Here is a 24533-nt window from a genome sequence, read left to right as displayed (position 1 = left end):
GATTCCAGTCCACTGACCTGACCTGTGGGCCACCAGGACCGGGGTCACCTGCACAGGAGCCTGCCTCCCGCAACGGAAGGTGGCCTTACCCGAAATGACCTTCTTTCTGTGAATGAGACGGTGCTCCCCCTTTGCCAACGCCACAGGCTGAGAGGCGCAGGGGCTTCCCCAAGGCCTTTCCGCAGCAGCAGGTGGGACAGCAAGAACCCTCAGAGGATAAAGTGGAGGATCAGAGGTGCTCTCTGCCCCCACCCACAGCACCTCCACACGATGGGGCACAGCCTCCCATGGGGGTGGGGGGCCACATGCACCCTCATCTCTCGCTTCCTGCCTGGCTCCCTACACACCGCGTCTGCTTCCTCGTCAGGCTCCAGAGCCCCTTCTCCGGATCCCACCAGCTTTCCACATAACATGGGAGAGTACCCTGCTGGGCAGGGCACCCTGTGTTCCTGCCTCTCTGGGTCTTCCCAGGGACAGGAGCTTCTCCCCGGCAACGGATGCAGTAAATAGACTCCCTTTTAAGTGAGACCCCAAATTCACCCAGGCAGCCCTACCCTTTACAGTGCCAAGACACTAGCGCCAGCTGTGAGGTGGGGTCATGTAGGTGTCGTTCTTGGCTCAAACAACTTAATTTCTCTGCACCTCCATTTCTCCAACTGTAAAGTGGGCGCAATAGCATCACCCACCCAAGGGATTTCTGTGAGCACTAAAGGAGACAACTGCAGAGTTCAGAACAACGCCCACCCCAGACAAGAAACCTCTCCTTGACCACACTCCAGCCAGGCCCCACCTGTCCTCCCTGCTGCAGGCCCGTAAAGACTGGAGCAAACTAGCAACACAGTTTCTAACAGTGCAAGCGGCTGCCCTTGTGCCCTGTGCTTCCTGCTGCTGAAGTATCGGAGGGCACGGAGGGCTCAGAGGGCACGGAGGGCACGGTGGGCGCGGTGAGAGCTCTAGAGCTAGAGCTGACTTTTAAAACGTGGTGAACTGTGGACCAGACGCACGAACGGACGTTTCCGCAAGAGGACGCACAGATGGCAGGTAGACTCGTGAAAAGATGTGCCACGTCGTCAGCAGGGGGGAGCGCAAATGGAGACCACAGGATCTCCCCGCACGGCCGAAAGAGCGACAGCCCGGCGGGAGAGCGCCGCGCCCAGCCCGCTCCCGCGTGGCCGGCGGAGAGGGACAAGCCGCGTGGCTGGCGGAGAGGGACACGCCGCAGCCCGTGGAAGCCGCTTTCGTCAGTTTCTTCCAGGTGTAAAGGTACAGTCGCCGTGCGACACGGCAGTTGCTCCTGGGCATTGACGCCAAGCAAATGGCTGTTTCTGTTAGACGGGAACCTTCCAGGAACACTGCCTCGTCCAAGCAAACCTGGAAGCAGCCCCGATGTCCTTGAGCAGGCAGAGGCCGGGTCCTCTCGCCCTTGGACGCTGCCCGGAGCCTCTACAGGGCGAGACGGCCGGAACAGGCAGTCACTGGGGTGGGTCCGCAGGGAACGGTGCTGAGGGAAAACCAAACAGAATCTAAACCAAATCCAAAAGTTGCATGGCGTAGGGCTCCACTCGCGAGACAGTGTTCAAAGGACAGTGTTCAGGGATGGAGGACAGACTGGCAGGGGTGGGGGCGCCAGGACGCGCTGTGGGTCCCGAGGGTCTGGGCCGCGGCGGTGACGGTTGGTGGCGACGCCGTATTGAAAATGTTCAGTGTGCCCAGAGCAGGTCTTCAGTCCTTTCAACAAGTAAAGAAATACGTAAGTAAGTAAATGTGCGGGGTGACGCGTGTGTCCATCTGCTTGAGGTAGCCCCTTCAGGCGCGCACGGTGTTCCAGCAACACACGGTAGCCCTCGACACGCGCCAGCCCCTTCCCATCTGCACTCACACCTCGATAACGCGAGGAAAACAGCTCAGTCACCACTTGCCCCCAGCGCTGCTTTTCAGTGACGATTATCCCTGCGAGAAGAGAGCGACGTACCCGTGACTAGGACTACGGGGCTCCCCTCCCCTCACTGCCCACCTCGCCCCGCCCGCCCCTCCCCGGCCGCCCCTCCCAGTTAAACGCACACCCAGGCCAGTCAAGCTTTATCACGAGTGTTACCTGCTCTCAGTCAGTCAGTTTTTATTGTGTCCAACCTTGGGTTGCTCTCCCGGGAAAACTGCTTATTCCTGAGTCTCTCCTGGCGTCTGGGCATTTGGGGCTTGTGGGAAAGGCAGCGTCTCTGGTCCCCGCCCAGCCCTGCTGGAGCAGAATTCTCCTTTGCACAAGGTCCCCTGGCGGTCTCAGGCGCGTGTGCCGTTGAGGACCCCACCGGAAGAGGCTGTGCCAGGGGAAGGCAGCACAGCACTGAACGTCCCACATGGCATGCTCCTTAAAAGTGCAATTTCCACTCTTGATGACCAGTTGAAGATATAAAGAAGATTCTGTGATTGTCTGGAAATCCCAAAGTGAACACCAGCTTTCTCAGTCAATGGTCCCGAGAGATGTCCCAGGCACGGGGAAGCCGGGGTTGGAACAGATCTTGGAAACCCCCGTCTGCCCCGCGTTCACCCAGCAGCCTCTTCCACACATTCCTGTGGGTGCCCACCAGCGCCTCCGGGCGGCACTCACCCAGCCACAGGCGCCACTCTCTGCCCCCCACGGCCTTACTGGGGTGACAAACATCACCTGAGCTACAGTAACAGTGTGGCCAGGAACAACACGGTCTTCCTGAAGTCATCTGCCGGCATGCGTGATGCTGAGCAACGCTGGCCTCCCATCCGGCTGCTGTTCTCTGGGCTGTAAAACCACCTCCCACCTTCCTGGTCGAATCAAACAGAGCTGCTAAGTGGCGTACGACCCCGTAGCCCTGCTCTCCTAATGCCGTGCAAGTTCAGCTCCGGCTTAGTCCTGTTCCCCGTGGTCCCTTACCTGCTCCTACCTGGACTGCGGGAACTCACTGACCTCGCATCTCCTCCCTCCGCTGCCCCCAGGAGCCCCCAACAATAGCAGGGATTCGCCAGCATTCCTGTCCTCTTGCTGGCGTGCAGAGGTTCACCTGGGCTGACTAGGCTCCTTATTTAATGATTTCATCTAGAACAGGAATCCAGTCGTCCCTTCTCCTGGCTCCCGGGTGAAACTCAGTGTTCCGCTCATGAGAAGAAGGCTCCCCCTGCACTGTCACCCGCAGCTGGGAGTCACCTGTCCCGATCCATGTCCTTGTTGTCTGCCTGAGGTTCCCGTTGCCAGAAGCTCACCTGCACTCCCCTGCAGACAAGTATCTACGGAGTCCCTAGTCGAGTTCAAATGATTTTGCTAGGTGATGACGCAGATACAGAGAGGAATTTGATAGGGGCAAAGTTCCAGAAGGCAAGTGCAGGGAAACAACAACAACAACAAAAACCTTCATTTTGTTTGAAGACGAGAGAGACATTTCCCCCAGTGCAGTTACTGCTTACCTGGGGATCCCACAGACGGAATGGGGTGTATCAGAGTCAGGCTGTCATCCATCTAATCTGCCATTTACCATCTGCCCAGCTACCTGCCTTGCCCTGAAGCCACCTGGCCTCCCACCCACCTGGCCCGTCTCTGAGGGCCGCGGTAGGACGTGAAGAGGACGCCGCCCGCCGCGAAACTCCCGCGGTTTCCAGCCACTCCGCGGCCCCTAAGGGCTGTTTATTTCGGGAAGCACCGGGCTCGGCCTGGAGTGATGGCTGGTGGGGTGACCAGGGGCCCGCGTCCAGCGCTGGCCCCGCAGCAGACGCGCCCAGGTGGGGAGGCCGCACGCCCCGCCCCCTCCGCCAAGCCCCGCCCCCTCCGCCAAGCCCCGCCCCTAAGCCCCGCCCCTAAGCCCCGCCGCGTCTGCGCGCTCTGCCAGGTCGCCTCGCCCCGCCCACTCGTCGCGTGCGCCGGAGCGCGTCGCGCCCCGTGACGTCACAGCGTGCGCCCTCGCCGCTGCCGCCCGTGTGCCCGGCGTGCGCGCCCCGCTGCTCCGCGGCCGCCGCGTCCCCCGCGCTGCGACATGTCGATGCTGGCGGAGCGTGAGTGAGGGCGCGAGCCCCGAGGGCGCGAGGGTGAAGCTCCCGGGAGGCGCGCTCCGCCGGGCCGAGGGGCGCGGGCGCGGGGCCCGGAGCCGGCAGCCCCAGCTTCGGCCCGCCCTGCCGCCCCGCCCGCCTCCCCGCGTCCCCCCGGCCGCTGCGGGTGCCGGTGTCCGCGGGGACGCTGGTCCTCACCTGCCCCGCGCGCGCGGGCCGAGCGGGGCCCGGGCCGGCCCTTCCACCTGGCGGGCGGGGCCCCGCTCCCCGGGTCGAGGGAGGCGCCGGGCCGGCGGGCGCGCTCGGGCAGGGGAGCCCGGTCTCGGAGATGCGGAACCGGAACCAGAGCAGCGGAGCGGTCCGAGCGCCGAGCGGGACGCTGGCCTTTCCCAGGCGTCGGGCCCAGTGACTAAGTCTTAGTCCTTCGGCTTTGACCGCGTTCCTTGGGGTTAGGACCACTCTTTCTTGACTACCCTCGGCCGCCGTGCCCCGGCCGGCCTCAGTTTGCCTTTGACATTTACCTTCACTCTGGGGTCCTCTCACCCCATCCCTCTGGAGGGCGGCCTGGCCCGGGAACGGTGGCCGCGGTTGCCTGCCGCCAGATGGCGGTCTTGCCGCGGCCCTGAGAGGCCGGCCCGTTGCTTGGGGGCAGTAAGCTTGGTGAGCGGTAAGGGGGTAGTTTAAAAGCCGCCAGCAGCCACCACCCGGGGGGCTTTGTGAAATCAATCAGTTGCTGTCAGCACTCTCTCACAGAAAGGGATGGAGGCATGGGAGCATGAACCGAAGCAGGTTCGGTGCCCTTCCAATTCTGCCGGCCAGAAATTGAGATGAAAATGATTGACCCAGAGTCATTGATCCAGTTGTCACTCTCTCACTACATTCTCACCAGTACGGTGGGCAGTTTTCTCTTGTTTTTAAGTGGAAATTCGTAGGAGTATGTTTCAGCTGTGACCCTGCAGGTGCTATTTCTTCTTCCAGAAAGAAGCGGGAGCCTACCTAGATGGTGGAGATCCCTCCTGCTTTTCCTGTTCTGTGATGTGTGTTTCAGTCAGCATGCCCGTCACAGCCTTATCCCTGGCTCTGAAGCTCTTTTATGTCTCTTGCTGTGAACAGTATCTGTGAGGCTATCAAAAGCTTCTTTTACTATCATCATCACTAGGCTGACTTTAAAATCGATGAGATGGTGACGGGGAGGAGAGTTCTGAGTCTGAAGTGGTGTGCAGGTGTGAAGCACCGTTTGTCGACATCGGCTGTTCCAATCTGTAAAGTGAAGAGAATATTTCCTGTTCTTGCCCCACCATGACTCTCAAGTCTCAAATTTTTGTTGTAACACATAATATTTTGTCTCGTGTCTTTTTAAAATGTGCTAAATTAACATCTGCGGCATCCCTTGTGATTAGCTCTTGGGACTGGTGGTCTTGTTTTAGAGATGAAAAAAACAGAAGCATAGAAAAGTGCCATAATTTCACTGTCCAGCACTTATTTTCTCTGGTAGTTGATGAGCATGGGGTCATCCTGCAGTTACAGCTTTTCCACTGCACCGAGGGTGCTGTTTACTCTGCTGTGGACCAGAATCTGGTCCCTCTGTGTTCACTACAGGGGCTTACCCATTTTTCAAATCTAGTAGTTTTCTTTGTTTTTCTCAACAACATTCTTTATTCTTTCTGTAATTATCAAGTGTTACTGTACTGGGTCTCCTTTATGTAAGACAGGAAACCAGACTTACACACCTTGCTTGCCCCGCATAAGCCAAGAATTTCATTGCTCTCATAGCCTAGTCTTATATAATTTGGTGTTTCAGGCTCAGGTTTTTGGTCAAGATACCAGGCTTTTCATATACTCTACTTTTCCAGGGCATATTTGACACTTGGCATTCATTACACTTTATAATTAAGTCCTAACATGGACAGTGCCGCTGCTTTAAATAGCTGCGCTTTAGCTGAATGTGGAGCCCACTGATGGAATACTGGTGGTTCGGTTTGTCACATTTGGGGGGATGTCTGTGTCTATCCAAGGTCGGTTTGTCTGTTGGGAATATACAGCTGCTGGGGAAAACCAGGATGATGATCTAGTCTGATGACACTTCCATGAATGTGCAGTCTCATCCGTGGCTGATAAAGTACAACGTGTGTCATTCTGTGCATGTGTGTGTATGTGTGTGTGCTAGGCCTGTGTGTATTTGTATGGTGTTGTCCAGGTTTGAGAGAGAAATTGCTGATGAGATGTTTTGTCATGTACAGGTCGGCGGAAGCAGAAGTGGGCTCTGGATCCCAGAAACACTGCCTGGAGCAATGATGATTCCAAGTTTGGCCAGAGGATGCTGGAGAAGATGGGATGGTCTAAGGGGAAGGTACGTCAGAGAATAGCTAAAGAGATCTGAGCCTGGAAAAGATGACAAGTGAGGATTGCAAATGCGTACTTTCAGGAGACTGTTGGGAACATAAATGTCAGCTCTGTAATTGGAAGTACCACAATTAGCATCTTTCAGACACTGACCTTTTAGTTGCTCTTGGAGTTACACTTAACCTTGGAGTCACACTTAACCATCAGAGTTACAGAACCATCAGGACTGTATGTTGCTATATTTTATTCCCTCTATAACAGACTACCCATGTCCTTCCTTTTTATTCCTGATTCCAATAGGGCTTCTGCCGACATCACTACACTTACATCATTCTTGTCAAGATCTTTGATGATCTGATCGCCAAACCCATGGCCCTTTGCTTTTCTCAGCTTTACTTAACCCCGTGGCAGCATTGGACATAATTGAGTATCTCCACCCCCTTGAAATTCTCCCATCTGCCTTCTCTCCCACCGTTGTCTTTCCTGCGTTCTCCTCTACCTCACTGGCCCTCCCGAGTTTATTATGAGGTCTGGTCGCTTTATATCATCTTATTTCCTCTTTGATCACCCTCTGTGCCACCCTGCCTGCCTGAAGGCTCTCCAGCACTCCAGCTCTCTGGGGCACCTTACAGATACTGCTTACTGGCGTGCACTGAAGGGAGTCCCCATTCCACAATGAAGTTTTGTAAAATAACTTCATGGCGAGAACTCTAGACTTGTAGTATGTCCATTGGGCTGACATTTCTCGGCTTCTGCGGCACGGAAGAAGTTGTGTTCATAGTGTTTGCATGGCCTTGAGTGGCTGTTGGTTTGAAACACTGCCATTCGTTGTTTTACCTGTGGCCTTGGCTTTCCGGGTGCAGCTGGTCAGCACCCATCAGACCTGGGTCCCTACAGCCCTAGATCTGGGAATCCTCATGGGGCCCTTGGGACAGCGTCTCAGTCCAAGGTGCTTGGGGACTGACCGGGCATCAATGAAAGGCGGCTGCGGTGGTCTCTCTGTTTATCTGATGGACACTGACTCTCTGTTCAATCTCCACAGGGCTTGGGGGCTCAGGAACAAGGAGCCACAGAACACATTAAAGTTCAAGTCAAAAATAACCACCTAGGACTCGGAGCCACAGTCAACAATGAGGTGAGCAAGAGTGTTTCTGCGGGGGCTTTCACCGTGTAACTGACTTTTATAAATGTAAAACCAGAGTCCAGTCCAGTTGATTGATTGGCGCGTCGGCCATGTCTCGGTTACCGATGAGCCCGTAACTGGTGACTGTCACGTTGCTTGTTTATGTCTAAGTGACCCAAATTAGTGTTACTGCTGAACTTTGCAAAAAGTATTCTTTTTATAGACACTCCATTTTGGGACCGAGGAATGGTATCTCTGCCAGTGCTCTAACATTTGAGTCGTTACAGCTGGCATTCGGCTTTAGAAACTCCTCAAGGAAGTGCCATTTTCCCGTCCCCTGGTCTGACTGTTGGTGTTCAGCAGTTGAGTTGCTCACATATCCTCGCAAGCATGGACTCTGGCAGCAGGACACCAGAAGCTGGCGACTCAGCCTTTTCATTTTCCTTCTCTTTTTTCCTTTTTCTGCTTTAGAAAGGGTCTCAGCTGAGAGCTTTGCTTTTAAGGTTTTGCAGCCAACAGAATCTTGCAGAAAATCAGAGAGTTGGTGTTCGGGAAGCTGAACTTTGATTAGTTCAGTCTCTCTTGGAAGTGGGCCAGAGCAATTGAAATTTTCTGGACTAACAAGCTAACATTTTAAACTAGTAAGGAAAATTTATGTTAGGTTGGTTTTGAAGGTAGCTGTTGAGAGATAGTCACAGATGTGCTTAATTTTTGAGCACATCTTTGCTTGGTAAACATTTTCAGCGTACCTTTAGTTTAACTGTTAGTGTTCTTTAAAAAGTTGTATGAAGCAAGTTTGTACATTGAAACCCTGCTTCCCGCGGGTGTAGTGTGACTGGGAGGTGGTCATCCTCTCGTTTCAATCGGGGGACCAACTGCCCGGCTGAGGGGGCTTGAGGCCTTCCTCCCATGCCTTCCCAGCGTTTTGTGAAGTTGGGTTCGATGGAGGCAGATGGAGTTGGCAAAATAGCTGAAGTTCAGATGAGCAGAGAAGAGAACTGTAAATCCATTCCTGCTTTTTTCCTTTGGCCCACATAAGTTTTCCCTCAGGGAAATAAGATTTTTATTTTGCTTTATTTTGCTCTCTGCCACACATGTTGCCTGGTGACGGTCAGCTGACTGTTGATAGGTAACCCACATGGAAATCTCAGCTTAAATTTGTAACAAACCTATTTTTAATACTGATAGAAGTAAACTACATTTCACATTTATGTTATTCTCCAAACTTATACTATTTTGATGAAACAATTAAAATTTCAGGTTAATTATCACATTTCTTTGGGCCGACAGTATATCTTATCTCAGTCTGTGTGGGCACCACACTGGCTGGCTTCTGACTGACTTGGTTGTATTTTTAGGACAACTGGATTGCACACCAGGATGACTTTAACCAGCTCCTGGCTGAACTGAACAGCTGCCATGGGCAGGAGACAGCAGGTAAGGAAGCTGTTGCGTTGTTACCCACAGGTTCGTGAGGATGTAGTCTCAAGGGAGAACGTTTTCACCTCTTCTCGCTGTCAGCGTCACGTCGGCCAGTCGCTGACTGAGCTGGTACAGACGGTCACTGCTGCTTGTGTTGCAGGGGTGCTTTCCTTGCGTGACCTGCTCTGTCACAAGTACTATTTCCCAGGAAGAGCTGAGAATGGCAGAATAAATTCATTTAGTTTGCAGTCTCAAATAGCAAAATGATCTTTCTGAAATGTGACTGAAAACATGTTTTTAAAGTACAAAGTCAGATATATCAACTAGCACCATACACAAGCAGCTTTAAATCAGACCGCTTACCAGAAAAGTCTTTTGCATTACTCTGCTTAATGGAATTTGTTTTACTTTTTGCTTCTATAAGAGATTCAGATCGCTCAGTATGGTGAAATTTGAAATTTGTTGCAGGAAACTTGGTGCTAGCACTTGTACTTGCAAGCTGTAGGAAGTAGAAACGAAACTGTGGCCTGCTGGTTTCGCGCGTTACGAGGGCAGGTGGGCGTGCTGTTGCGGGCAGGGGCGGGGCATGGTACTGCCTTCAGACCTGCGGGCCTCCAGTGTGTTAGCCTTTACAGAAGTTTCTTGTCAGGTGGCTATTTGGAAGGCAAGGCTGTCACTTCATTTGAGACAGCTGCATATTCATGAAGAAGTCTAGACTATTATCTCTTGCGCAAACTTTTTTTTAAATAGTGCTAAATACACATAATCTAAAATGGAAAATCTTAACCATTTTAAGTGATTTTAAGTAGTGTGTTAAGTACACGACATTTACATTGTAACCAGTGTCCACTCTTCGTCCTGCAAAACCAAAACTGTCCCTATGAAACTGGAGTTCTCTGCTCTCCCTCCTTCCCACCACCAGCACCCCGTTTTATTTAGTCTCTCTCTTTGACTGCTCTGGGAAGCTCACATGAGTGGAATCATTCAGTATTTGTCCTTTTGATTCTGGATTATTTTACGTTCCATCGTGTCCTCAAGTTTCATCCAGAGTTGTCACTTCGCCTCCCTTGAGCTGAGTGGCGCTCCCTGTGTGCGCAGGCCACGTTTGGCTCATCTGCTCACTGATGACGGGCGCCTGCCTCACACCCTTGGCTCTGTGGTGGTGCCGCCGTGAACGTGGGTGTGCAGACACCTCTCCAAGGCTCCATGTCCTGCCCTTTCCCGCCCGCCCCCCCCCACCCCGTCTTTTGTTCTTCTGGGTGTCACCTGGAAGTGAGATTTCTGGATCACATAGTGGTTCTATTTTTCAGTCTCTGAGGATCCAGAAAACTGTGGCCACGGTTTCCTTTTCCTCTAACCGTGCACAAGGGTTCCGCCTCCCCCACTGCTTGTTTTCTGTTTACCTGGGCAGCTGCCCTGAGAGGGTGAGGTGATGTCCCTGTGGCGTGGCTCCTGGGGTGTGGCTGAAGAAGCGCTCGGGGGTCGTGGTTTAGAGATGAGCGCGGAGCCACACTGCCAGGATCCCAGCCCGGCTCTGACCCTGTGTCATGCACCTTGACTGCGCCCTAAACCTCTCTGCCTGGGTTTCCTCTTTGGTGGCCTGAAGATGCCGGCTCCTTCCCTGGGAGGCGGTTGAGGCTTAAATACGTTGCTACAGCAGCAGTGCTTGGCGCTGGGCAGCACACACGACGGCTCAGCCAGCGCGGCGCCCTGCTCCTGGCTGCCGTGGCAGCGTCCCCGTCGGAGCTGCCACCCAGAGGAGGTCTCTCCTCTGATTACTTTCGGTAATGAGCACGCCCTGCCGGTAAGTGGGGCGGTAGTGGTAGTGGTAGATGGATGGTTGTGTCAGTATGCGCGACACTTCACGCTTTTCCTGGTGTCATTAATGAAATCAAAGGGAATAGTGAACTTTCTCCCCAAATAGTGATTTTGAATGCTCTTAAGCTAATGGATATTATAAATAACTGTACTAATGACAGCAGGATATCAATAAAATTTGAAATCTCTGCTGCCGATGACAACCTCTGGTATTGCAAAGTGGCAAGGGAAGATGACAGATAGCGCGTGTGGCATGAGTTTGTAGGGATAACAATGAAGGGAATGTGCGTGTGTGAGATTGGGCATGTCCGCTGGCGGCTCCTGATGGGGGCTTGACTTTGGCGGTGCCTGGGACATTTTTGATCTCTCAGTTTGGGGCATCCTGTCCCTGAACCTTCCACTTGTCCTGTTATCTGGAGAAGGTTCTGTCAGTGGGGTCACAGCGTGTGCCGCTAGCCCTTCTCACTCCGTGTGGCCCCAGGGTCAGTCAGGCGGTGTGTGTCGTCGCTCACTGCCTCTCCCATAGCCTGTACGGCGAGGCAGCGCGGGGTCTGCTCAGCCGTGCCCCTTGTGGAAGGAACTTTGGTTGTTTCCCATGTTTGCAGTGGGGGGTGAGACTCCCGTGAACGCTCAGGCGGGGCTTTTGTGTGCGGTTTTTTGATTGCTCTTCCTGGCAGATTTTGCAGGTGTCTGCAGGATGGCCTGGCCTGGCCTTGAGCACACAGCTGAAGGGAGATAGCCCTCCTCAGTGGGTTAGAATTCAGCAGCAATGACGGTGTGCCCACGGTTTTCGCTTAGCGGAGGCCATGCGCTGGTGACGCTTTGACCTTTTTTTTATTTTTTTTTGAGATTCCTCAGACAACAAGGAAAAGAAGTCTTTCAGCCTTGAGAAGAAGTCCAAAGTCTCCAAAAGCCGTGTTCATTACATGAAGTTCACGAAAGGTAAAGCGAAGCGTTTCTTCCTCTGCTGTTGAATTTCCTGTTCACTCACGCCCACCAGTGTCGTTTCTTGTTCTGTGGACAGAGGGGGAGGCTGGACAGCCTGACCACCTGGCCTAGGGGGGCTGAGGGCCCAGCTCTGCAAGCTGCCTGGAACAGTCAGATTCTGCACACCTGAGGTGGGGTTCAGGCCAGGCACAGGCTGATGGCCACACTGAGAAAGGGCTTTCGTGGCCTGCTCAGAAAGTGACGTGACCATTACACATTTTCTGTTCCGTCCCGTGTTCCCGTGTCTTAGAGCAGAATGTCAGTGTTGAGTATCCTCAAAAATGTGCCACTTTAGATGCTCGGGCTCTATGTGGGAGCTCCAGGGTGGCAGATCTTGCTGCTGAGACGACTCATGCATCGCGGCGCACCTGTTTTCCATTTCTCGGAGTGTTGAAGTAGCATTCCCTGTCTGCCCAGACCACCAGAGCTGGGTGGTCAGCCCCACCTCCCCGCTCTGGCCCCTGGCCGGTGCGCCTTCCCCTGTGGCCACCAGGTGGCGACCTTGTGCCGTCCCAGCGCTGCCCGGCTCTCCAGCAGTGTCTGGACAGAGGTGCACTCCCGGCGCAGAAGCCCGTCCAGTTCATCGTCTCCCCAAAGTGTACCGGTGCTCTCTGGTCACCACGTCATGCTTGTCTGGGACGTGGTGGGAAAGCGCATCCTTCACATGGGTCTGTTGGCCTGACTGGGGGTTCCCTCACAGCTCGAGCCTGCCCAGACGGCTGTGGGAGCGGGAATTCCCACTACTGTCAAGGAGTAATGGGGGCTCTCATTTCGGGGAGACCCCCATAAGTAAGGGTGGATTTGCCTTCTGCCAAAGCCCATGGCGGTGCTGAGTGGATTGGCCGGGTGCTTGGCGGGTGGAGAGGGGGTGGGAACTGCTGCTCTCTCCCTGCTCCCAGCAGGTGCAGTTTGCAGGACTTGTCTTCCTTTTAGTCTGGAACCTTCCTTATTGCTTTCCTTATGGCTTCAGAACAGGCTTCTCTCCATCCGACCTGCTGCCGAATACAGACGGTGGTGGGGCCTCCCAGTCCTTTTGAGGAGAGAATGAAGGGTCACTTCATCCCCTAAACAAGCCCCCCTTTTCCTCAGACCCTAGAGGAGAAGCGGGCACACGGTGTTAAGTGACGGTAGCAGGGGCCTGTGACTGTGGGTGGGGTGGTGGCTTTTAAGCTTTCACTTTTGTAAATAGAATCTTCCGGTTTTCCTTTATACCTGACTACATGCATGATTTCCCCGGAAGCGTTTGCTGAAGCTGGTTTAAGGCCCTTTAATCTGCCTTAATCTCACGGACGCCGCGAGTGTCTGCTGTCTGTTTCTGTGGAGCCACTCCCTTGCCCTGGTGACCCTGTCTCCTGCTGGGGGCCTTGCCTTCCTCCTCTGGCTTTTAAAACCAGGTTTGCTGTTGTCAGCCTGTCACAGAGGGAGGGTGCTGTTCCGCAGCAGCAAGAGGTGGAGACAGCCAGAGAGGCGGGCTGGGAGAAGGGATAGCAGAGCTGCTGTGTACAGGGGGTGCATGGAGCAGGAACAGCAGGCCCAGGAGTGAAGGAGAGGGTATTTGCGTCCGCTCGTGAGGCGCAGGGCAGGGTGGCTACAAAGCCTTTATCTTGAAGTCCCTGTGGTTTCCTGAAAGGCATCCCGGGAGCAGCTGCCGCACTGATGTGCCGGGTCGACCGAAGGTGGTCTCCTCGCAGTGACTGTCCTGGGCCCGGGGAGCCTGCTGCCGGCCACCACCCTCGAGGCAGAGCTCTCGGCCACTCCCCTCCCATCAACTCAGTTTCCTTCTTTGCAAAATGAGAACAGATTTTGAAGTCGCTATTGAGCTCTGTTTCATGACCCATTTTATGAAACATTTGCTTGTTCTGCATTTTGGATGTAAGGACTTTATCCCATGGTTACGCTCGTAAGGAAAGCGACTAACTCACTTATTTGATGGGGAAGACTCATGTTATAACCGCGCGGATGGTCCAGGAGTGAAGACGCGGGAAGATGGCCTTGCATGGCCTGGTGTGAAGCGCGAAGATGAGGTTTACTTCAGTGAGCTGTCAGCAGCCAATGGTGCTGCGAAATTCGCTGCTGCTGTCTCATTTTACAAGCTGATTTCATCCGTATTTGTTGACAATCCTAACTCTAGGGTGGTTTCTCTTAACTTGAAAACTGTGTGGCTGGGTCACATTTGCAGGGAGGAGAAAAATGGAGAAAGTCCCCATTTTGACATTTCCAGTAGATGCAGCCGCATCCAGGACGTGGGGGAAGCATGGCGGGGTGGGGGAGGGGAGGCTGGAGGAAAGGTGTGTGAGCTGTAGTTGTGTGCTGAGTATCTACTCACGCTTCTTATTCCCGTGATGCATTATATTTTGCTTCTGAAGCAAGAAAATTCCTGGCACAAGGTATCTTGTAGTCGGCTTGCTAGTCTGGAACCAGAACTTTCCTTCCCAGCGTGCACACTATCTCCCCTCAAGCTGGTCTCTGCCACCTGGGCCGTAGGTTGCCTCTTCTGATTCTTGCTACATTAAAATAGAAGGTAGCTCTCTCGCAGGCTTCATGACACTGGAGCGGTGTCGTCATGGTGTGAGCCCCCTCCCCCAGCGCCCCCAGGCCTTCGCAGGGCCCTCTGCTTCCCCCACACCTCACCTTGGTGGGGGGGGGGGGCTGTTGTCTCCTGCCCTGGATGGCTCAGCCCCGTGGTTTTGTTTTAAAAAATCAAAATACAATGACAGTTTTCTCTTCTTGATCAGGATGCAAGGGACTCTTTTAAGCAAGCGCTATACCTCTGTAAACCTTGAAGTGGCTTTATTTTAACCAACGAGAGTTCCTCAGCCCACCCTGCCCGCCCTTCCCGCCCTCTTTGCCCCACTGGGAGGGCGAGCAGTGCTTCCGTGGGCGCTTGGACACTTCTCCCCTTAGAACTCGTTGGCGCTTCGCGGCTCCGACACTGCCTCAGACTCCTGCTTCTCCGGCTCTGGTGCCTGTTTGCTGTTGTTTTCATGGCTTCCCGCCTGTGGATGCCCCCCGGGCCTGCTTGCTGGAGAAACAGCTGAAAAGGTGGTGCTTGGAGTGAGCTCTCCCGGGAAAGCCCGCGCGCGCCCCTTTGTGGGCTTGGCCACATCAGCTCAGCTGCCGGAGGCCTTTTTCCTGGCTCTAGAAAGGCCCCAGCCGCTGCAAGCCTGGCGGGTGGACCTCAGCGCCGGCTGCGCACGCTCTGGCCTGTCCTGAGCGCTGAGTTCCCAGTGGTGGTTGCTGTACTTTGACCATAATTCTGAACCGAGACCCATGAGCTGCCGGACTCACTTTTAATATGTATTGTTTACCCAAGAGTGGCCCTAACTTTACAACCTCCGTAGGCTGCTTCACCGGGCCCACTGCTCCCAGCTCCCAGCACTGCTCCATGTTCCTGTCTTCCTCCTGTTCCTCCTGCTGGTCTCTCACTCTTCTTTCTTCTCTGTGTTTTGTCTTCCAGATCAAATCCAGAGAGCAAGGCCTGTAACAGTCCTGGTTTCTACATTTACTTAAGTGAGCTTTGCTAAAGAATAGCACTTTGTCACACAAGAACCCATCACCAAAACTTTAGCCTCGCTTGCACCTGCGCTGGTACAGCTCACGGTCGCCCCCGCCCGGCGGTTTTCCCTTGGCTCTTAGGTTTGTGTTGAGGCTCCCCCACAGACCGCCCGTCCCTGGATCCTGGTCTGTTCTGCCTCTGCCCTCCCTGCTCCCCAGCGGTCCCCCTGCAGGCTCCCCCAGCAGCTGTCCTGTGGGTGATGCTGTAGAAGAGGTCTCCGTTTACATTCTGTTAGCCTGTCTTTCCGCTCCCGAGGGTAGCTTAGCGAGAGGGGAGCTTTTCTGAACCTGCCCCGGCTGCTGCCCCACCACGCTGGGCCCCGGCGCCAGTGATGCCCGACGTAGACCTAAGACCCCGCCCCCGCCCAGGGCTTGCCCACGTCTCATCGGCACCGGCTCGCTCCCGGCTTCTCTGGCACTTTGCTGAGTTCTTTCTGGGACGGGCTTTGTGGTGTTCCTGAGTTTCCCGCAGGGTCTTTTATCTGGGTTCTTCTGAATACTCACTCGTAGCCAGGAAGCTGTCGTTTCTAGCTAAGGAAGAAAGCAGCAGAGGGCCCGGCAGGAGTGTCCCCACAGGAACAGGTCCTGCCAACTGGCCCGCTGTCGCCAGCCGCTGCCTGTGGAACTGGTTTTGCGTGAAATCTCAGGGTGTTTTGTTTTCCATTTCATGGAGTCACTGAGCAAAATCCTAAGTGGCTGCCCCCGTGATCGGCAGTGAGCGCGAACTCCTGGGTCACGACGTCACTCTGCCCGCCAGTTCGTGGCAGGACACCGCAGGACAGGAGTCGTGACGGTGGAGCTCGGGCTCCAGCTCCAGCCAGACATTCCTGTGCGCCCCGCCTGAGGCTTTCCGTGAGGTAGTTGCATTTTCAGACGCACCTGCCTCGGAGTTGACACATGGGACAGATTTGGTCGACTGCTCCCAGAGCGGGACTGGCGGGAGTTCCAAAGCAGCAGGTTTTAAATGAGCTGGGTCGTGGGTTGGAAACGCAGCTTAAAGCTCAGTTGTTTAAATAGGGATCGTGGATCCTTTGGCCACTGCTTTACCTGAAGCCATTTAATTTCCTGCTCTTGCTGCTTGCACTTTCATTTAAAGTGGCGTGGTGACAACAGGAGAAGACGCTTTCAAAAGAGAAATCCAAAGCCCTCTCGCCCAGCCCAGCAGCTCCTTGCATTCATCTGCCCGCGGGGCCGCAGCTCTGCCCCGCGCTGGGTTTCAGTCCACACCCCTTAATCCTCAGGGGGCACACAGTCTCCTGGAGTACATAAGGGCTGTGCTGCAAGTGGGGAGCTGGGACCTCAGCTCGCAGCAGCCGATGCTTTCCGCTGCCTGTGGGCCCCGGTGGTCCTGCCTTGGCACTGAGGTCGGGCGCTGCTTCGAGCACCCATATTTGCTTTTCAGTGTTCTTTTAGTTTAGATTTAATTTAACTTTATTAATTAAAGAGCTGTAATCTGTGAAGGGAAGACAGTAAATAGTTTGCAGAATTGTTCATTTATTCAAAACCATTCTTTTTTAAAATGTGGTCTACATTTGTGCTGCTTATTCTAGAAAGAAAGGTCTTGCTGAACGGCCTCGTCTTGTTTTCTAGGGAAGGATCTGTCCTCTCGGAGCAAAACCGATCTTGACTGCATTTTTGGGAAAAGGCAGAATAAGAAGACTCACGAGGTATTCGATTTTCCGCGTGGGTAGAACTCCCCCGTCTGTTGCTACCCGGCTCTGCACAGACTCACCCAACCTCACGGAGGCTGCGGTGGTCTTGGGGGGGTCACAGGGTAGGTGATGTTTCATAAGGAAACATCTTGGAAAATTTGTTGGTGTCCCTGGTTTTTTCCGGTGGGAGGACTGGACTGGGAGGGTGCCAGTTACTGGTCTCCTCAGAGGGGGAGGCCTCTCCCTTCCCCACAGGAGAGGGAGGTCGCTGCAGGACTCCGGGTGTTCTGCTCAGCCTGCATCCCTGTTTAGAATATGCCTGGGGGTGTCACTGCTGCTCTGGCCCTGCTCTCTTCCATCCTTAAAGCACTTTGCGACGTGGAATCTGGAGGGAGGGGCTATGTGTTACCTGCTTGTGTACCAGATTATTTCAAAGCTAGAAGAAGGTGACAAACTGTCCTTACCCAGCCTCTTAACTAAATCCCTACATAGCATCAATCCGTAATTCCTAGTCCTGACTCTTAAACAAGCTGTGTGAGTAGCACTGACATGTGTGGTATTTCCCGGTGTCACCCTGTGTGGTGTGGACGGCAAAGCACTGTGAGTTTTGAAATGTGGGTTTTTGGAGATAATGGGATAAAAAGAACTTGAGTTGATGTTTTCTGCGCAAGCTGGACAGCGTCCTTGCTCCATGGGTCCCCTAGTCTGCCTCTCAGTTCCCAGCCAGGGTGTTTCATTGGCTCCTCACATGTCTCCAGACTGGCAGAAAATTTTCCAAGTTGGTAACTGTTCGTTACTATTATTTTCAAAGACTACAGTAACGAGTTACTAGAAATTTTGTTTAGCGATGTCCCTGGCAGGTTGGGATGACATTCCTGGTCTTTCAGCACCGTTCTGCCCCTGCCCCTTTAGCAGTGCGGATGCAGGCCCCGAAAGGAGACCTGGGCTCCCGGGCCCCCGCCTTGCTGAGGGGCACGATGCCTTCTCGCCCCTGCTCTGCCCAAGCCTCGCCTCCAGAGCCAGCCCTCCACGCCTGCATGGGGCATCGGCACCTCCCCCGCCCGCCGCGTCCATCCTTCCCGCGGCCCCTCAAAGCCTGTGCCCTGGGATTGTGTGATCATCCTCCCTTTTCTCCCTGCTGCCCAGCTTCCTCTTCTGCAGCACCCTCTTGGAAATTTTGTACTTGACCCTAGGAAGACCTCCTATTTGTGGGCCTTGGGCAGAACTGTAAAGGAATGAATATATTTGGCAAAACAGGAAAGCTTTCCTCTGGAGGAGGCCCTCGCTCTGGCCCTCTGGCGGTGTCAGTCTGAGGACTTGGTGGAGTTGGTGCCGTGAGGTTTTCACGCTGTTCCTTGTGGCTGGACTCCTGGTGGCATGGTTGCTCGTAAGCGTGTCAAAGCAAGCAGCCTGCCTGTCTGCAGGGCCTGGGAAACGCTCCCTGGGCCTCAGCCGGCGGCATCTGCTTGGCTGTAACTGGCGTAGCGAAGACCATGGGCTGTGTGTGTGGAGCGGCTGCTGCCGCTGCTGCAGGTGAGATCCTGCTTGCTGGCGCTGTCTGTCCTCCGAGCAGCCAGCCCCATCTGTGGCAGCTGTCCTCGGCACTCAGTCGCTACCTAGGGAGCGTTTCAGAAAGCGCTCATGCCAGGCTTCCAGCCCCCCGCCCCACCCCAAACTAGGGTGGGGAATGTGGAAGCCCTGACGTGTGCCTGTACTGGCCTGGCTCTGGACTGCGGTGCGCCTGGGAGCTTTATTAAATGGAAGATTTGGGTTCATGCTGGGAGGCGGGGAGACTGAGACTGTGCATTTCTCAGGGGTTCCCAGGCCACACCCCCACCCTGGGTAGGGCTCTGCGTGTTTCACACTCACCACGTGCTGCAGGTCTATATAAGACAGACCGTCTAAGTCCGGTCATATTTGAAGGCACCAGGTGAAGGGCCTCTGGACAGCACCGCCCGCCTGTCTTTCACATGCACGTGGGCTCCATCTCCCCGCTTTGCTTGTCTTGAGGCTCACCTGTACCGCGTCTGAAGGCGCTGTTGCTAAGACACCTCGCTGTGCTGGTAACAACAGCTCTGTGGCCAAGAGCAAGAGGCCTTTGATCAGATCTGTCTGAAAGTACAACTTCTCTTGGCTCCTGTTTGCTGCTGGAAGGAAATGGCTTTGTTTTTCCTCCCTTGACCCCATAGCAATGCTGGCGTTTGTGTTTGGCTTCACCACAGCAGAGGTGCTGCCGGAGGCCAGACACCTGAGGCGCCTCAGGAGCCAGGGCAGCCTTGGTGTCAGAGGCGCGGTCCCGCTGCAGTGCACTAGGAAAGGTGTGACCCAATCTCGTTGCTGCGCCTTGAATGAAGGGGCCGTGGGCAGTGGCCACATCTGGCTCAGCAGCACCCTTTCTCACGCAGCGGCCTGCTGCTTCTGCCACCCTCACTGTCTCAGCCACCCAGACCGCAGTTCTCACGCTTCTGAGCCACGCCCTGCACTCCCAGTAGCGCCTCGGCTGGTCCTCACCACGCTCCTCCAGATCAGCACGTCGTTCCCGTGTTAGCGAAGAAACTGAGGCTCAGAAAGAGGGAAGAAGCTCCAGTGTGGGATTAAATCCAGGTTCCTGTGACCCCAGTTAGTGCCTTTACCCTCCCTGTAGCCATACTGCAGGGGTTTTTGGCATTAAAAAAAATCTACATTTAAATGATTTAGTTATGCTTTTGAAGGTTTATTTGAGCTTTTGCTGGAGACTTAGCAGCTAATACTCTATTATGACTTTGTGAGGAAGTATTTGGCTGTTATTCTCATTTTGCTGAAAATGGTGTATCAATTTCAAGACCTTCCTTTCTTGCCGGCAGTCAGAGCTGGCGGTATGGGCCCGACGCTCGCCTCCCAGTGCCTCGGCCACTCTGGGGACACGTGGCCGTGGCGCTGGGGGCGAGGGAGGAGCGCCAGCCCGAGTTTCTGGGGCATCAGTGGTGGGGCTGTTGGTGTGTTTTCTGGTCTCAGAGGGAACGGATGATCTGCGCACACTCACATCCAAGAAACATCGGCCCTTTGATTAACAGTCATAAGAGGTTTTTTTTGTTTTTACTTTTACTTTTGAAATAATTGCAGATCTGCGGGAAGTCGGAAAGATGGTTCCCGGTGGTTCCATGTGCATAACGAAGTGCAAGAAGACCAGGAAGTGGGGACTGGCCCAGGGGGCGGCGGGGGGAGGCGGGGGTGTTCTGTGCCGCTTCATCATTTTTGTGGATGCTGTGCCACGCCCTGATTAGACACAGAGCGAGCCCCTCACCCCAGAGATCTCCCTCTCGCTTCCCTATGACTGTGTCCCTGCCCCCAAGCCCAGGGCATGGCCAGCACAGTTGATTCCAAGTAGAATATCATGTGTGCGCCGCGTCACCGCGTCAGGTGGGACCGCAACTGTCTGGGATGCTCAGCTCAGGCCTCCTGTGCTCGTGTGTGCTGCACTTGTGTCTCCTGGGTCCGCACAGGTAGCCATGTGGCAATCGGGTCATTTGATGCCTCAAAAGTCCAAGCCTGTCGCCACATTGTTTCCATTAGTGATTTCCAGAGTAGAGCCCACTGGCACGCTGTATAAAGCACTGTCGCTGCCATGGCCATGCTTGTCACCTGCTGGGTGAGGCTGGCGAGCCCCTGGAAGTGCAGGCCCCGTGGGACAGGTGCACACCCAGGTGTTGAAGCCCACTGTGCCGGCAGGCCTTTCCCTGTTTTCCTCAGCTTCTCAGAGGAGTCCTCGATCCAGAAAGAAGCTGTAAGATCCATGTCTGTGCATAATTAAGGTCTTCCCCATCCACAGGGAAGTGAGTCATCTGAATGACACTCTTCTCTGTGAGGGCTGTAGGGGTGGGCCTCGGACTGTCTGGGGAACCGACTGTCCCCGCCCAAGTGATTCCTTGATGACTTTGCGTGTATTAGATGGGAAATTAAAAATACAGCATCAAAACAAAGCAGCAGTCCAAGCTAAACCCAAAATATCTAGGACATATTTGTGAAACTTAAATGCTCTCTTCTGCCCTCTCTCCGACCTTTGCGTCCTTAGCGGGGAAGCGCCTGGCTCGCCCCGCAGGTCCCCAGCCCGGGGTGAGTCAGGGCTTAGCACACGATGGGGCATCCCTGACTGAAATCTCATTGTGCTTTTTAAAAAATGGTCTCAATTGTTGCTCATCTTAAAACTGTGGCTTGTATCGCTTGATGGTTGGCACCCAAAATAGCTGTTGTTTTCGATTTCTAGATAACCGTCTCTTCTCTGAGAGTAGAAGACAGTCATTCATGAATGACCAGTCTCACGCCGGTTCCTGAGAAGGGTTCTGGAATGAGTGTTTGCTTGTGCCATGTTGTGTTTTTAAACATCTGGGGCTGTGTTTCGTTGACAGGCGTCCCGCTGCCGGGGGGCTGTCTCCCGGCCTTGTGGGCGGGCTGGCCTGGCGCGTCCCCGGCCGCGGCCATGTGTGGGGCTCGTTTCTTCCTCTGCAGGATTCCTGGCTGAACCAGTGAGGGCGTCACCGATTACTAGTCACTCAGGAAACTCTTCAGAGCTGTCAGGTGCGGGCACGGCTGGTCATTCGCTTCTCCTTCCGGGGCCGCCTTCCCCCGCGTCTTTGTACCGCGCTGGTCGGGAGGCGGCGGCGCTGGGATGCCGCGAGCCTGTGGAGATGGAGCGCTAGCTGCAGGGACGAAGGGCGGGTCGAATGGACTGAGCTGAGTGAGGAGGCCCCAGCCCTCAGGCTGACCCGAGCCCGGAGCTGTGAACACGGCGTGTGTCTCTCTGTCTGTCTGCGGACTAGGCTGGCGGGTTGGCGTTGGAGACGCTGAAAAACAAATTCCATTAGTTCCTATCTGGGTGAACTTCCTGCTGCTCCTATTTTTTTTTCCTCTCTCATATTTTCCCTCCCCCACCTTCCCGGTTTCCTTCCTCCCTGCGGCGCGTTTCCGGAACCGGCCTTATCACTAGAGACAACACTCCTCTGTCCCAGCGAGGATGGAGACTGTGTCACCAGCAGCCCCACTCTGTTCTCTAGGCAACCTGCCTCTGGCAGAGGCTCCTGGCAGAATAATCGTCAGTTTCCTTACCTTCCTGACCTGTTCACATCGGAATCCTTGTGTTTCTCACACTCTCCAAGTGGACGAAGGTGGGAGACCCAACTAATGCCCGCGGGCCTTGCATTCTGACGGCTGTGCCTTTTGAACCGGAAGCTGGGCTTCTGTGCGCTCCGTCTTCCTTTCTCATTGGTTGTCCTGAATCTCTCGTCTGTCACTTGTCTTGCGGATTGTCTGGTCTGAGGGAAACCTCAGCACACCCTGTCTTGTGCTTCATTGAATTCACAGGGGGCTTGGACTGTCTTCAAGTTCTGTAAATTGGCGTAAGTGCCTCTTCAGGGCGATCCCTGGGAAGAGAAAGTGTGTGTTGTTGTTTTAATTTTCACACGTCATGTCGTTGAGGGCAGGCTCTTCGTGCTCGCAGCTCGTACCCGTGGGGGAGCTCGGCTTTGTGAGCGGCTTCGAGGGTGTGGGTGACTGCGCTGGACTCGCGGTCTCCCTGCAGCCCGCCTCTGCCTGGCCCGCCTTCCCCCGGAGCCAGGCACTGGGTCCAAAAGTTGGACATTTTTCCCAGCCTAGTATTTGCTTAAGTCATCTTTAATCTTTCATGAAGACCTTTAAGAGACACATTTAAACTAAGCCCACAAGCAAGTCAAACAGTCCCCTTAAGGTCTAAAGTTTCTTTCTTGGGGGCCTCCCCTGGTGGCGCAGCGGTTGAGCGCTGGGCTGCGAAGCTGCCCGCAGCTTCTGCAGCTCCAGTTCGTTCCCCGGCCGCCGGCGAGGGTCCCACAACATACATACATACATACATACATACATAAATAAATAAATAAAATAAAGTTTCTTTCTTGCCAGCAACAGTGATTGCAGTCATTTCGTCACTTTGCTTAGCAGGAGCAGTCATGCCTCAGGGAGACATTAGACCAGAACCAAGTAGATGAAATTGTGTGGCCATCTGTAAAGTCTTATTTAACCCTGGAAAACTCTGCCTTGGCTATGGTAAGACGAGAACGAAACGCGAGGCTGGGACGTCACCAGATCCCAAGTTTCCCCGCGGCCGAGTGCAGTCACGACGGCCCGGAGATGTGGGGGTCTGAAAGCGTGTTCTCACAGCCTGAGCAGACGTGCAGCAACAGTGAGACCACACGTGGGGCACTCGCGTGGGGAGCAGCTGCCTCAGAGTGCTCCGCTTCCCTTGGCTGCAGCAGGGGAGCGTGGCTTGGCTTCTCTCCTTGGAGCTCTGTACGCGGGCACCTTGGGCTTTACTTGCTTCGGCTCTGTAACTGGGGTGCTCTTGAGCTTTGCCAGCAGGTTGTTTCAGGGGTTCAGGACCTTGGAGAGCTGTGAGCAGTGCCAAGTGTCCTACACGTGCCTACTCATCTGTGGCCTTGGTTTTCTTGTTGACGCGTGTGCTCATAGTGGAGTCTGTTTTCCAGAGAGGCCCTAGTGGTATCTTCTATCCATGGGCTTTTTTAGATGATCCCTGCCCTCCACATCAGGAGGTGGAGCCCAGTCCATCCCCCCCCACCGCCCCCCAAGACCCGCTGGGCAGGCTGTGGCTTGCTGTAGCCCATGGAAGCTGGTGGTGGGCTCACCCCGTCACCTCTGGGGCTCCTTAGCTAAGATCCTGCTCTTAAGCCTTCGGCCTTCATGTCAGTAGCCCAGCTGCTCTTAGCTCCCAGCCTGCAAGGAAGCTCAGGTCTAGGCTAGCTCGTGTGGGAGACTGTGACATGAAGCGTTATGAAGGTACCCCAAGATTGCATGAAGAGGGGGGTATCTGGTTGCCCCCCACTGTGTTGGCACTAAGCACTTTTTGACAACAGCCACCGAGAGTGACCTTGAGCCTGAACTTCCCAACCAAGCTCCCCCTTGAATTGCTAACCCACAGATCGTGAAGCAGTTGTTATTGTTTTAAGCCTCTAAGTTTTGGGGCGGCTTATTACCTGGCTGGCTGAAATTGCTCTCTGAGGACCCCTCACTCTACATCTGTGTGAGCGTCTGTGGATGGTGAAGTTGCCAGAGCCACCTCAGCTGGTGGAGTGCAGTCCTTTCACCTAATGACATGTCTCGTTTCTCTGTTCCTCTGAAGGAAGTGCAGCCAATGGGCTGTGCTGCTGAGTGGGCCTGTTTGCACCTGACGGGCCTGCATTTGAGCCCATGTGTAGTTGAAAGACTGTGATGTGGGGCAAGTTATTTAACCTCTCTGAACCTCGGTTTCCTCATTCACAAAGTGGGGGTAATGAAATACCTGTCAAGGATTAGTAATGAGCATGCGCTGCTTAGCAACGTCCTGAGCACCAGGTAAGTGCAGCGCAGTTGCTGCTGCTAAAGGCTCTGTCGTCATCACCACACACGTTGACGATGGTGAGTAATCACATCCCCTGAAAGGTAATTTAGAACTGAAAAAATTGTAATCCACATGCACAGCCACTCCGATTCTGAACAGTGTTTGGTGTGAACGCCCTGGATCCGTCCTTGCCACGAAGTCTTCCCTGTGCTTAAAATCTTCAGTCAGAGGCTTTTCATTGCTGTTTTGCCCACAGCAGTTACAGTGCACTTCGGGATGTCGTCAATTT

The 24533-nt window shown here is 54.4% G+C and overlaps 1 protein-coding gene and 1 long non-coding RNA gene across 3 annotated transcripts in view; one reads left to right on the top strand and one right to left on the bottom strand.

Annotated features, from left to right (window-relative positions):
- Positions 1-1625: 1625 nt before the first annotated feature.
- Positions 1626-2115, bottom strand: LOC129146801 (uncharacterized). Its single transcript, XR_008554060.1, has 3 exons — positions 2096-2115; positions 1880-1950; positions 1626-1728 (listed from the first exon to the last, which is right to left on the bottom strand). It is a non-coding gene; the product is annotated as an uncharacterized LOC129146801 (long non-coding RNA).
- A 1836-nt stretch (positions 2116-3951) lies between these two features.
- The window catches only part of PINX1 (PIN2 (TERF1) interacting telomerase inhibitor 1), a 47115-nt gene continuing 26533 nt past the window's right edge, over positions 3952-24533 (top strand). Inside the window, exons 1-6 of one of the 2 annotated variants that reach the window (XM_037526544.2) lie at positions 3952-4014; positions 6249-6358; positions 7394-7486; positions 8833-8911; positions 11564-11656; positions 16847-16923. In XM_037526544.2, the coding sequence (XP_037382441.1) occupies positions 3996-4014; positions 6249-6358; positions 7394-7486; positions 8833-8911; positions 11564-11656; positions 16847-16923 (471 nt within the window). In that variant the 5' untranslated portion in view covers positions 3952-3995. Of the gene's footprint in view, positions 4015-4320; positions 4457-6248; positions 6359-7393; positions 7487-8832; positions 8912-11563; positions 11657-16846; positions 16924-24533 lie in introns of those variants that run through there. The other variant, XM_037526545.2, reaches the window with a different exon arrangement.

This window comes from Talpa occidentalis, unplaced genomic scaffold, assembly GCF_014898055.3.
Source record: "Talpa occidentalis isolate TD23 unplaced genomic scaffold, MPIMG_talOcc4v2.1 talOcc4.4, whole genome shotgun sequence".
Classification (NCBI taxonomy): Eukaryota; Metazoa; Chordata; class Mammalia; order Eulipotyphla; family Talpidae; genus Talpa; species Talpa occidentalis.
This window is presented reverse-complemented; position numbering and strand designations above follow the sequence as displayed.